The 13,357-nt window shown below is 36.9% G+C and overlaps 2 protein-coding genes across 3 annotated transcripts; one reads left to right on the top strand and one right to left on the bottom strand.

Annotated features, from left to right (window-relative positions):
- Positions 1-267: 267 nt before the first annotated feature.
- On the bottom strand, positions 268-5,029 carry LOC140168033 (uncharacterized). Its single transcript, XM_072191336.1, has 2 exons — positions 4,528-5,029; positions 268-2,353 (listed from the first exon to the last, which is right to left on the bottom strand). The coding sequence occupies exons 1-2, from the start codon at positions 4,721-4,723 to the stop codon at positions 1,755-1,757; spliced, it is 795 nt and encodes a 264-aa protein (XP_072047437.1). The 5' UTR covers positions 4,724-5,029; the 3' UTR covers positions 268-1,754.
- Positions 5,030-6,356: 1,327 nt separating this feature from the next.
- On the top strand, positions 6,357-10,545 carry LOC140168034 (cytochrome P450 2J3-like). Of its 2 annotated transcripts, XM_072191339.1 has the most exons (4): positions 6,357-6,775; positions 7,028-7,381; positions 7,736-7,983; positions 8,436-10,545. In XM_072191339.1, the coding sequence occupies exons 1-3, from the start codon at positions 6,403-6,405 to the stop codon at positions 7,852-7,854; spliced, it is 846 nt and encodes a 281-aa protein (XP_072047440.1). In that variant the 5' UTR covers positions 6,357-6,402; the 3' UTR covers positions 7,855-7,983; positions 8,436-10,545. The 2 variants fall into 2 exon arrangements, with proteins under 2 accessions (XP_072047440.1, XP_072047439.1); XM_072191338.1 differs by having other exon boundaries at positions 7,028-7,983.
- Positions 10,546-13,357: the final 2,812 nt, after the last annotated feature.

Raw genomic sequence — 13,357 nt, forward strand, 5'->3', positions numbered from 1 at the left:
AAGACCTACTGAATCAATACTAGGCTTGTTTGTACTCATTTTAATGCATTTTTCATGCTGATTCCAAATATGGTCATGAAAATTTACATTTCTGACATTTTTGAATTTCTTAAATTTTTTTGAAACTTGTCGTCTGCAGTCGACACCCGCGTGAAGAGAGTTAACAGTGTTTTAGCTCATAGGAACTATCAAACATGATTTAATCGAATATTGCTGCATGAAAATATGGAATGATTTTACTTCAAAAAATAATATCCATGAAAGCTGTTGTGCCTGTTTGAATTTTATTATTCTCAATTTTTTATACACAAAATGGGATCAATGATCAATTCTAAATATTTCATACAGTTGGTATTATGATTAACATTTATTTTTGTGCGATTGGAGCCTGGATTATTGACATACAGAAATTGTCATTTTTAAATACAAATTAACAGGAATTTGTAAAGTTTCATAGGCTGTTTACACGAATCCATCTTTAGGTCCTTTTGATACTAAATCTTACTTTACATTTCTATGAAGCATTTATTCTAACATTTCGAACGAGTGCAGTAATGTTAAAAGACGACCACTTAAAAAGAGAGCTCGAAAAATTGATACAATCTTACCTGTAAATCTGGGTCTTTCTTAAAATTTGTAATAGGCCTAACCAACAATTTATTTGAAGATATATAAAATAAAATTCTACTTTGCGTTCAACGTCTCAACGTCTAATCTTAACCAATAACCAATGTCTAGTTATATGTTTAATATTGAAAGATATGAAATTAAAGAAAGTGAAAATTTACCATATACTCAGGGAAGAGAGTTTTAGATGGGGGGGAGGGGCTGATGATGAGAAAACCTGCTAGGACTGGAAACAAAATGTACATTAAGTCGTCTGGGAACGGTCTGGGCTCGAACCCGGAACGCAGTGGTCCAATGTGGGAACAGGAGCGCTATACTAAATAAACTCGCTCCCCAATTGTACAATTAAAGAATAGTAGTCAATAGAAACAGAGAATGGCATCATTCACAATGACCCCTTCTTGCGACCTATAATAAATGTCACATTAAATAAAAATAAGAATTTTGAAAAACAATTATCAAATCAAAGAGACTATCATTTATAAAGCGACAAAAATAAAAATGTTAAAACTAAGCCGCGAAGAACTAGAGACGAAAAGCAAAGAATATACGATTATACAATGTGATACACGCAAAATATACACAGCTACCCCAACAAACACAAAACGTTTTCGATATTGGTTCGAAACGGTTGCCAGAAAATGTCGGGTTATATAAAGGATACAGGGTATAAAACGTTTTCATAACATTCAAAAACATATTTTGAAAACGTAATGCAAAATATTCTATCATAATGTTATTTAAGTGTTGACGAAATATCTGGAAAAAAAATGTTTACACAAAATATTTTACAATAACATTTTGACAACATTTTAAAATGCTGTTGTAGTGTTTGCAGACGAAACGTTTTAAAAACGTTTTTATGACCTTTATATAACCCGTGGTGTCGTTAAATGTTATCAAAACGTTTTTACCAAAGCCAAAACCCAAAATATAACTCGTTTAAAACATTTAAAACATGTTTTTGTGTTTGCTGGGACAGTTCTAAAATGTCATTGCTTGTGTGCAATTATCAGATTATGGTGTTTCAACAGTTTCGTGGATATGTTTCTGCCATCTGGAATCATCAGTAGATAGCACGGTGATTTTGCCTGGTTCCAGCTATTTCTCCATCCATGTCAACATGATCAGTCCTCAATAAGTTCATAACCCGAGTAACCATCTTCAGAAAAATCATGATTCTCTTTCCCAACTAAAGCCGGGTAAAAAATACAAATGCATTCTGCAGCCTCAGTAGCACTGCTCTTGTTTACATTTACCGTATGTTTGTCGTGCTTATTCATGATCATCGCCGTTCCATTTTTATCATCCGCTTTTGATTCTACTGCTACCTTTTCATCATCAAAGTTGTAAGTCGCTTTACCCCCTGCATAATAATAACACAATTCAAGATGGTTTCTATATTGCATCTTAAATGTGGCTCCAGGGTCGACGCTCGTAATGTTAAAACCGATTAAAAAACCATCGGATCTCAGCAAAAGTCGTCGGCTATAACCACATCCATCTTCATTGTCGACCAGGATATCCCTTTCAGTTCCCAGGATATCTTCAACAGATCTCATCACACGGGTGTTACTTTTAGCTTTGTCTTTGCAGTAAACTACAAAGAGTCGCATGCCATGTGGGGATGAGATGGTCAGGTTGCATGACAGACCTGAAGACAATGCGACGATGTGCTTCTGTTGCAAGGAGTATTTTGTTCCGTCATCGGCGAATATACAGGAACCTGTATCAATAATTGGAAGAAAGGGAAACGAAACAAATTATTATAGTATTATTTAATATAGGAAATTTAATATTCTTTTTTTTTTTTTTTTTTTTTTTTTGTTACACGTTGTCTCCAATATTTACGGATACCACCTGGCCGTTCTTCAGACCAAAATGTTACACATTTATAACATTTAATTTCTTAGCTCATTTTGGGGTAACGTTTACCAAGGAATGAGCTAAAATATTTAATATTTATACCCAACAGAAGAGTGATATTTTACCCAACAAAATGGTTGTTCATGTCACACGGGAAGTTTTACCCAACCGTTCCAACAGTGTAAAATGGACAGCAACCCTTCCTGACAGGTACGGTTATTTCAGCATTTTGGGTAAAGAAAATCATACATTTGCTGTTAAACTACACTCTTAAGAAAGAGGTTCATAAAGGTGTCCTCCTGCGCATGTTGGGCAGGGTCTTTAACAAGTGCCTATCATTTTCACCAAAACTGCCCGTCAAAATTTGACCAAACAAAACCCAGACCTCTGCCTCTTTTGGGGTTCAGTCAGTTCAAATAGCTATTGCTATAACCTTGGTTTGTTTGTCTGATCTTATTTTGATTCAAAGAACTTATTCAAGCATTTACACAGCCGTGACGTTTTTCTTCCATGTTCTTCTTTCTTCTTTCTGTCAACCATTTTACATTTGCTCTAGCACTCACATGCTTACATCGATTTTGACCTAACTTTGTCACAATGATCATTGACCGTGCCCCTACATGTCACATGAAATTTGTGGGGTCAAAGGTCACACAGGGGTCATAGGGGTTAAAACGTGATTTCAACTCCAAATGCATCTTCTCCTACAGCTCAACTTACCGTACTTTTCCTAACCAGACAGTCCATGCCAAAATTGTTACTACACCTTTACATTTCATCGAATCTCTTTTTGATGTCTGTCATTTTGAACATCACACTTGAAAGATGTATGCTATGTAGAAACTTTATTTTGCAATTTCATAATTTGCATATTATTAGCATATTTGCAAGAAAAACATGAAAATCAATAAATACCTATATTTTTCACAATTTCAATATTTTATTAGAAATTAAGCATGTAGGCCGTTTGTTATGACTTGATGAATGAAGCTGTTAAAACAGATTTTGATATTTTTGCTTATTTTTCCTTTTTTGCCCCAAAATGTGTAAAAATCAACATTTTTGGATGACCTATATTTTCTTTGAATATTTATCAAATTTCTTAATTTAGGTATAATACAGTGCAGAAAAAGATGCCAAAAAAAATCTGTTACAACAGATTTCCAATAGATTGTTCCATTTTCCATTTTGGGTTAAATACTCAATTTTCATGCGCGGGATATTTGAAACATAAAATGAAAACATGTCCATTGCACTTTTTCCTCGAGATGTACTATAATATCAAGGTTACGGATATATTATAAGGGGCCACTTCCGGTATTAGCTAAGAAAAACATAGGAGAGTGATGGTATGTTCACACATGAATTGTGTTTAACCAATGTATATATGATATTTTTTATTTTGGGGTCAAAGGTCATTAAGGGGTCATTTCCGGTATAAAACGAAATACCTTTAAACTGCATCCTCTCCCACAAATTACGCAGGACAGTGATGCCACTTACACACATGCATTGTTATTACCCAGTGTCTATGGGGTGTACACAGATTTGGGGTCAAAGGTCATTAAGGGGTCACTTCCGGTCTGAGACGAAAACCTTCAAAATGCCCCTTCTGCCACAAATAACATGGCAAAGTAATGCCACGTGCACGTATACATTGACATTAGCCAATGTCTATGGGGTTTTCATATATTTTGGGGTCAAAGGTCATTAAGGGGTCACAACACGGCTGTGTTCGTGGTCTTAGACCACAGCTAAGTCTAGTTATTTTTATAATTAAGCCTATAGCCTACGTCACATTAATTTTGCTTGTCCCAGGAGCAAACTGCCTGTCCAAAACGACGGGTTGATGGGTGGCTAGCTAAAACCCTGATGTTGGAAGAACACTAACTTTACATGAACATTTTGATTGAAGGACCCATTTGCATGTAGTTTCTACACGTCTTTGCTCGAAGAAACCTTTGAAGGCTTCTCTTGAGAGGGCAAATTAAGTTACCCTTTAGAAAAATATTTATTCAGGATGTGTAGGCCTACCTTCGCCACTAATGCAGTAATAAATATGAGTCGTCCCATCCTCAGGCGATTGAAGACACACCGTACTCTCATATGGTACATGAGCTTCGTAGCAGGTGAAATTCATCCCGTCAGCTTCAGAAACCAACTGCCATCCTAGAAGATCTGCATTTGGCAGTGGTGATTTGGGAAGATCCGTAGTATGACGAAAAATCATGATGGCCGATGACTACTAATATTTTGTAAGCTTACTAATACTATACACTGTGTATACACAATACTATACTGCTCTCTTTAATATCTTCCCGTATCAGCACAGTTCGATTGACCTCACGTAAAACAGTCAGTCAAACCTGCCCGCTTGTTTTATTCGCTAGGAATTGTGATTGGGAATAATGACATGAAAAACCACAGATATTGGTGGTAAACGGTAAAGCAACAAACGGGACAAAACTGTCAACAACCAACGTTGAACTGTGAACGGCGAGATAGCGCCATGTGGTAATCCATGTATTCCAGACGTTTAAGGGATCTAAAATGAGCGTTTATTGCGTTTCGACAGTATTTTTTGTGGGACATGAGAGCACCTCAGACCTATCGAATTTCATTCTGAATACGAAGCATGTCTTTCTGATATCAAATAATTTTCATTTTTTGAAAATCACAATATAATACAAATTTTATGACAAATTATAAAAATTTGATATTTTTCAAATTTTTGATATATAACTGTCCTCGAAGTAAATTATATAAATCTAATGATATATTCTTAAAGTGTATGTAGCAGGGAGGAAAAGCCGACGGTCAATTGAAAATTTTGACCTTTCGTATTGAAGATATGGATTTTTTTTCCCAAAAGACCTAATTTTTTTTGGTGTTTTGGTAAAAAAAATCCATATCTTCAATACGAAAGGTCAAAATTTTCAATTGATCGTCTGCTTTTCATCCCACCTACATACACTTTAAGTATAAATCATCAGATTTACAAAGTTTACTGCAAGTACTGTTAAATATCAAAATATCAATTTTAATGATTTGCCATAAAATGTGTATTAAATTGCGAATTTCAAAAATCAAAATTATTTGATATCAGAATGATATTCTTCGTATTCAGAATGCAATTCGATATGTCTGATGTGCTCTAATGTCCCAAAATAAATACTGTCCAAACGTTCATACCCCAGCCCTTAAGGTACCTATGATTATGAATAAGTAAGCAGGTGACGTATTTACCAACTGTGTGTTAAACATGTAAGGATATCAGTGTTTCGCCTAGACTTCTTCGTAGTCTTCGTGTTTCGCTTTCGACGAATACAACCACTAATACCACAAATATAATAATAAGTAAAAATAATATTACTATACTACTACTACTACTACTACTACTACTACTCACCCACCTACTACTACTACTCACCCACCCACTACTACTACTATATACTACTACTACTACTACTACTACTACTAATAATAATAATAATAATAATAATAATAATAATAATAATAATAATAATAATAATAATAATAATAATAATAATAATAATAAATAATAATAACAATTCTTTCGTTTATTCTTGTTTTTTAATGAATAATTATGGAATTGACAAAACATTTTGTTGACCTGAGGGCAGTTTCCCCAGACCAACATTATTGAGGGCTGAGCCTGAGCTTGAACCCCCCTCCCCCGTTCCATAAATATGGCTCATAAATATTGCACAGCTCCTGACGTCAAGGTCAAAGTTCCGGTACATTGATCACGACATGCTGATGCTGTATATGTGAAGATATATATTTGCAGCTAATTGCAAGGTCATGTACATAGAAATACCGTACATTCAATATTAGCAATAATAGTAATACAGTTATAGCAGGGCAGTATTATTATCTAGTACAATAATGGCTGCATTGCATGACTTTGTAGTCTCCCTAAATATTCGTTCAGCTCTACTCTGCTTAATAGTTTTTCTCATTATCACGTTCATTGTACAACGACATCGTAGACGAATTAAAAATCTCCCACCGGGTCCAAAATATTGGCCTGTGTTCGGCTGTCTTCCAGAACTAGTGCTCACCAAGCTGCCATTACATGAACTATTTTGTAGTTTAGCACATAAGTATGGACCTGTGTGTTATTTATCTGCTCCATTCGGACAAGCCGTTCTTATCAGTGGTTATGATGCAGTACACGAGTCTTTAACATGTGAAGAATTCAACTGGAAATCGCCAGGAGACAAAGAACACCTATCTAACAAACTCTTCAGTGCAAAAGGTAGGTATAAACATGCTTAAACGTTGGTGAAATATGACAAATTGTTTGAGGGAACTGTAACCTAATGTTTTGTTACTTTGATCTAATCAGGAAAACTTAAACGTTCTTCAATAGTCAGTAACCATGTAACAACCACCTAACAACCCCAGCCCTAATAGTGAGTTCCTAAGACTTCATATCGGTCTGCCTGAAAGAAGAACATGTTATTTAAAGTCAGAATTTTCATGTTCATTTATTATTTCATCTTTACAGGTATTATTCTGGCATCCGGCGATTCGTGGAAAGAGCATCGCATATTCTCATCGACAGTTCTGGGAAGTTTTGGTGTTGGTAAAAGAAGCTTTGAAGATCAAATTGCCTCAGAAAGTGAACTCTTAATGCATGAAATCAAAGCTGGTAATGGGAAAGCTTTTGACCCAAGCAGTTTATTCTACAATGCAGTTTCCAATGTGATATGCTCTGTTACCTTTGGGAGGCGATTTGAATACAATGATTTGGAGTTTACAACTCTCTTACATCTGCTAGAAGACGCTGTGCCTCACCTGACTACAAAATTATTTTTATACATTGCGCCATTTCTTGCGAAAATACCTTTCTTTCCGAAAGGTGAGTTACCGTCGTATATGAAGCTTAGATTAAAGCTGAAAGATATTGTGAATTTACATCGAGATACGTACGATAAAGAAAATATGAGAGACTTTATCGATGTATATTTGAAAAATTTGCAAATGAAAACTGAACAAGGCGTCGATACATGTCTCAGTGATGACGAGTTAGTGGCTGTGGTTCATCATCTCTTTCTTGCAGGAACTAGAACAATGTCAGTCACCTTAAGCTGGGCACTTTTGTACATGCTAAAATTCCCCGATGTACAAAAGCGTGTACAGGAAGAAATTGACTCAGTAGTTGGGCGAGATCGCTTACCAAAACTATCCGATAAACCTTATCTACCTTACACAGAAGCTGTCATTCATGAGTTTCAACGTTTCGCCAGTTTTGCACCCATTGCAGGTCTGCATGGATACAACAGATCAGAGGCAGTATTTCGGGGTATACCATCCCTATGGGTACCCATGTAATACCAAATTTGTACTCCGTGACACGAGACCCTTCCGTTTGGATTGAACCTGATAGTTTTAAACCTGAGAGGTTCCTGGACGACGACAAACAATTCAAGCAACATCCTAAACAGATGGTTTTCGGTGCAGGTACGTTTAACACTGATAGCTTAATGATCAGATGATCTGCTTCAGCTTGATCGAAATTCTTCCTGAGCAAATTTGAGCAAAGTGAACATGGTGAAAAGTTCATAATGAGCACTTGGATTTCCTCTTCAGAATAGAGGTTGTGCATGAAAGTATTGATTGGCTCCAAACGAAGGATTTGAACCGGTGTCCTTCACCGTAACCATGGCGCAGTGCAGTCCATTCAATTAAATGTTCATTTAGCGAAGTGAAAAGAAGTTCATAGTGAGCATTGGCTTTCTCGGATCTATACTTTTGATCTTCAGATTGGTAAACAATTGTACACCATGTAGAACCAGGGAAGCGAGAAAGCTTTACTCTATTGCTTCATATAAATAATATAAGCAGTTTGAAATTATGGTTTTCAATAAATTAATATCATTAATACACTGTCTGAACGTTTTCATTCAATACAGGTAAACGAGAATGTCTTGCCAAGCAGTTTGCTTTGATGGAGCTCTTTATCTTCTATACACACCTGATGCATCGGTTTAGCTTCCATAAGCCGGACGGGATGGAAAGTGTCAATATTCATCCTAAAGCACAAGCAAGAGGAGCGCTGACACCAAATCCTTACGACATTTGCGCTGTTGCACGATAGTATACAAATGAAGAGTTTGGTTCCAAAAGGCGCTAACTCCAAAGACTGCTTTGTGTAAAATTCATTTTAAGATATTCCTAAGAGTAGCAGTAACCTTGCCAATCTATATAAATAGTTATAACATAATTAATTAAGTTTAATTAACACTCATCAGGTGGAATGGTATGACAATGATCACACAGTCTTATTTTTTCTTAGCACGGTTGGCTGGTTTGTATCCATGACGACATTTAGATACTAGCTCAGATCTTTTATTGAGGGCACTTGAGCTATTGGTTTTTTTGGCAAGTAGGATTGCCAGCTTTTCATCAATGCATAAATTACAGTTACCAGATTGCCTCATACAAGTGTTTGATTTGTGCACAATTTCCCAATTGATGCTGTAATCACTGTTTTGTTGCTTTAATTTCCAGATATATTTTGATAGCTCAGTTTCTTTTTCATACTTACTGTGCCTGAATGACTTAGTATGATTGTTATAGCGATCCTTGAACTTTCCCCCCGATAAGCCCACATAAAACATAGATGTATTGCCCGATTGGACGGTCGCCCTATAAATGATGCTCTCTGTTAAGCATTTCCCTTTAAGGGGGCAGCTGCTTTTAGTCCTACAATTGCACTCCTTTTTAGGAGTGTTCTTGGCTTTATTCCTGGTACGAGTGTTATGTGATCTCATTATAGAGCCCATATTGCGCATGCAGCTATAGCTGACCTTCATACTGTTCTTATTAAAGATCTTGTTTAGCTTGCTTCCTGCAGGGAAATGCTTTTTGATTAATTTGAGGAACTTTCCTCCTACATTCGATTTTACATTGTTGCTAAATGGCGGGTTAAACCAAATTGCCTTTCTTTTTCTTGTTCTATGACTGTTATTACTTCTTCTATTGCTTGCTGTGTTAGATTCTTGATTGCTCTCCTCGTACGTTATTTCTTCCGAATAGCCGCTATCTTTAAGTGCTTCATTGTAAATGTCCGCAGCATTGCTGAAGACATCTCTACTAGAAGAGATGTTGGATATTCTCTTCCCAATACCTGATGGTATATTCTTAATTATAGACGGGGGTGGTTCGAGTCAGCATTTATGTACATAGGGGGGGTTGTTTGGTTTTCTGTATGGTTTATGAATACCAGTACTGAGGTCCAGATTAACATCAAGGAAGTTGACCGCTTTGAGATTGGTTTCTACAGTAATTTTCAGATCAAATTGCTTGAATATTTGTATGATTCTTTTCCTCGTACGATCTGCTTCACTTCCAGAACATTGCTTTAGCACTGCCAACCCGTCATCGCGGTATAAGCCAACGCTATGAGCCCCTAGTTTGGATTTGAGCTCATGAAGGATAAATAGGCCGACTAGCTCACAAATTTCTGCGCCATCAAAGGCACCCATCGCTACGTCAATCCTGGCAATCCTACTTGCCAAAAAAACCAATAGCTCAAGTGCCCTCAATAAAAGATCTGAGCTAGTATCTAAATGTCGTCATGGATACAAACCAGCCAACCGTGCTAAGAAAAAATAAGACTGTGTGATCATTGTCATACCATTCCACCTGATGATTGCTATATACATGCTTGTAGCATGAAACTCGGAGTAGTGGACATGATGTGTTAATTAAACTTAATTAATTATTTTATAATTAGCTCTACTGACAGTAATGTTAGTATTGAGCACTCTTGTATAAGGCCTATGATAACTTTTTCATTGGATAAATAGTTATAACAATATTTTGGTTATCCTTAAGAAATAATTGCAAATCGCTTTAACCTCCCACGTCCGATGAAGTAAATAATTATTTTTTGTTCCAAAAGGAGCTAAATCCAATGGCAGTACGTTGCATTGGAGAACAATTTTTAGGGGACAAACTAATGTTGAAAATAGTTAGAAAATAACTTATTTAGTTACAACTTTGGAACAGGAATAAATATCAAAGAGTACACAATATAGTATAGCTGTGTTGTTTAATAGATTGGAAACATTATTTGAATCTTAATCCATTATATATGTACATTTGAAGCATTTGAGCAAGCAAAAATAGTATTATTATTATTGATAGTTTTTCTGCATGTAGAACTTACGCCCAAACGACGTAAGCTAATCGTGGATCCATCCTTTGCGCTTATTTTAGAAAAAAAATTACCCCGCACCTTACCCGGGGGTAGAACCGACCATCAAAAAGATGCCCATAGAAGGGGGTGAAGCCCCAAAGATTTTCATTTCACTCAAGATTATGAAATTATTCCAAGAGCTACTTACATTTTACTTGTTAGTTAGGTGACAATAGTCATTTCCTTTCATATTTAGTAGAATTTTTAGCCAAAATCAATTTTGCCTATACTTTTGTACATAGCGAAAATTCCCCCAAATTTGCATGAGCGTCCTCACATTATGACGTCATATAGCGACATTATGTGGGAAATGTTTGTACCAATTTTGGTATCACTAGATAGAGGAGCTATATAGATTAGTACCAAATATAAAACATTGTCTGTTGTTATATTACACCTTTCTACTGTGATTCGACCTGGGGCTCTATTATTTTGCACATGGTACCGATTTATTTACTTTAGTATTAAAACAATAATGTGTGATTTACATAAAGAACAGATTCTTATTTAAATGCACTGGTTTTCACTGATGACAGTGTCCCCTTTCGAGCCAAACAAATCAGGCATGTTAGGTAACACGAAGAAAATTGCCATTTCATTCCAATGCGTGCATTAGCTCGCCGATCGTATCGAGCGGAACTTCACGCAGCTGAGACGTAAACACCTCAAATAAAGAAAGTCCGCACTCATGTAAACCCATCCTACACCAAAACCTAATCTAGTTATGACAATTTGATTGATAAGATCGTGTGCGGAATCTTGTTAGCTCCAATTTGATACCAGATTTTATACCAAACACTCAGTATATGAAAGTTTGTGCATTTTCAAACATTTAAAATCAAAACGATGCACGCGGTCGAAATTGCTCAGCATGGTAAAGCTTGCTTGCCCTGCCGACTAAGTGCCGGTACGATGCGCGGTTTATTCAATTGTTAATTGCAAACGCATGTGTAAATACCAGTAATAGAACAAACTTGTACAATTATTCTGATACCAAACTTGACATTTTCTTCCTCATGGAAAGCCTTTATAGCATCATTTCCAAACTACCCAAATATTGGGTCGATCGTTCTTTTGCAGACAAAATGCCTTTTTTGAAACCAAGGAAATCAACTTTTAGATATCCAAGTCAGGTAACATTCCGAATGTTTGCTGGTGATATATACCAACTGTAAATGTTTGGTATTGGACTTCTGAAGCTTGAATTCATTCTATACTTACAACCAAAAAGGTTGTGGTCAATGCCGTCCAGGTGCTCTACAAGGACTCCAATAGTGCCGTTATGGTAGATGGAAGTATCTCAGAGCCTTTCCAAGTAACAACTGGAGTGCTTCAGGGTGATGTGTTGGCACCATTCCTGGTAGACTACCTCCTGAAGAAATCAACTTCTGGAATTGATGCTGGAATTGTTACCTACCCACGTCGGTCAAGCAGGTATCCTGCTAGGATGCTGAATGACCTGGATTTTGCTGATGATATTGCCCTGCTGGAATCTTCTATAGCCCGGGCCCAGTTACAGCTTCCTAGGACTGCAACAGCAGCAGCAGATCTAGGTCTTGTCATCAGCGCCCCTAAGACAGAATATATATGACTGCAAACTGCAATGCCCAGCCAGCACTTGAAGTCTATGGTAGTACCATCAACCATGTCACAGACTTCAAGTACTTGGGTTCCAAGATGGGCTCTAGTGTTGGAGACCTAAAAAGAAGAAAAGCACTGGACTGGGCCGCTTTCTGGAAACTGGAACGCCTCTGGAGAAGCCCATCCCTGCCAATCGGAACAAAAATCAAGCTGTTTGAGACAACTTGTGTCACTATCCTTCTGTACGGGTGCGAGTCATGGGTAATCACCAAGGACATGGAAAACAAGATCAATGCCTTTGCAACATCTTGCTACAGAGTCATGTTAAACATCAAGCGTGTGGATCGGATCCCAAATGAGACCATCTACAATCTGACTAACACCACTCCACTGGTTGTCAGAGTCAAGATTCATCAACTCAAATTTCTTGGACATATACTGCGTCTTGAAGATGACGAGCCTGTGAAAGAATATGCCCTTTATATTCCGCCACATGGGAAGAGGAAACCGGGACGGCTGCGGACACTGTACTTACAGTATGTACAGCACCTCCTGGGAGATACTGAAGGGATGCTGCAGCCAAACAAAATTGTTTCGCTTGCCCAAGATCGCAACAGTTGGAGAAAGCTTGTAGTCGCCTGCTCCGCAGCCGACTGATGATGATGATGATACTTAGACCTCTCAAATCAAGACAATACGTAATTAAGTTTAAGCTAAATGACAGTGATGAAAGTAAATGATTCCATTTTACTCAGCATATGATGTATTTTTTAATGATCCATTGTCGATGCAATGAACAGCTGTACTGCCAATTTAAATGTTGCACTCCAACAGCGATAATAAGATTAGATATCACAAACGCTATAATTATTCATTATTTTGTGACCAAATATTAAAACACAGAATACTTTTGAAAGAGAGACCAAAGTGTCCGCTATATCATAGACCGTTTCTATAAGTCTATTCTATATTCAGGGAACCAGTTAGTCTGTGCTACAGACCGTACCTATATTATCCATAGAGAGGTAAACTACTGGGAGCCACACACTC

The sequence above is a fragment of the Amphiura filiformis genome, chromosome 13 (genome assembly GCF_039555335.1).
Source record: "Amphiura filiformis chromosome 13, Afil_fr2py, whole genome shotgun sequence".
NCBI classification, from domain to species: Eukaryota; Metazoa; Echinodermata; class Ophiuroidea; order Amphilepidida; family Amphiuridae; genus Amphiura; species Amphiura filiformis.

Bases quoted from the DNA above. Each gene is read 5' to 3' on its own strand.
- LOC140168033 (XM_072191336.1), bottom strand. From the start codon at position 4,723: ATGATTTTTCGTCATACTACGGATCTTCCCAAATCACCACTGCCAAAT. The intron at 2,354-4,527 runs GTAGGCCTACAC...TTATTGATACAG, and splicing joins TTACTGCATTAGTGGCGAAG to GTTCCTGTATATTCGCCGAT.
- LOC140168034 (XM_072191338.1), top strand. From the start codon at position 6,403: ATGGCTGCATTGCATGACTTTGTAGTCTCCCTAAATATTCGTTCAGCT. The intron at 6,776-7,027 runs GTAGGTATAAAC...TCATCTTTACAG, and splicing joins CAAACTCTTCAGTGCAAAAG to GTATTATTCTGGCATCCGGC.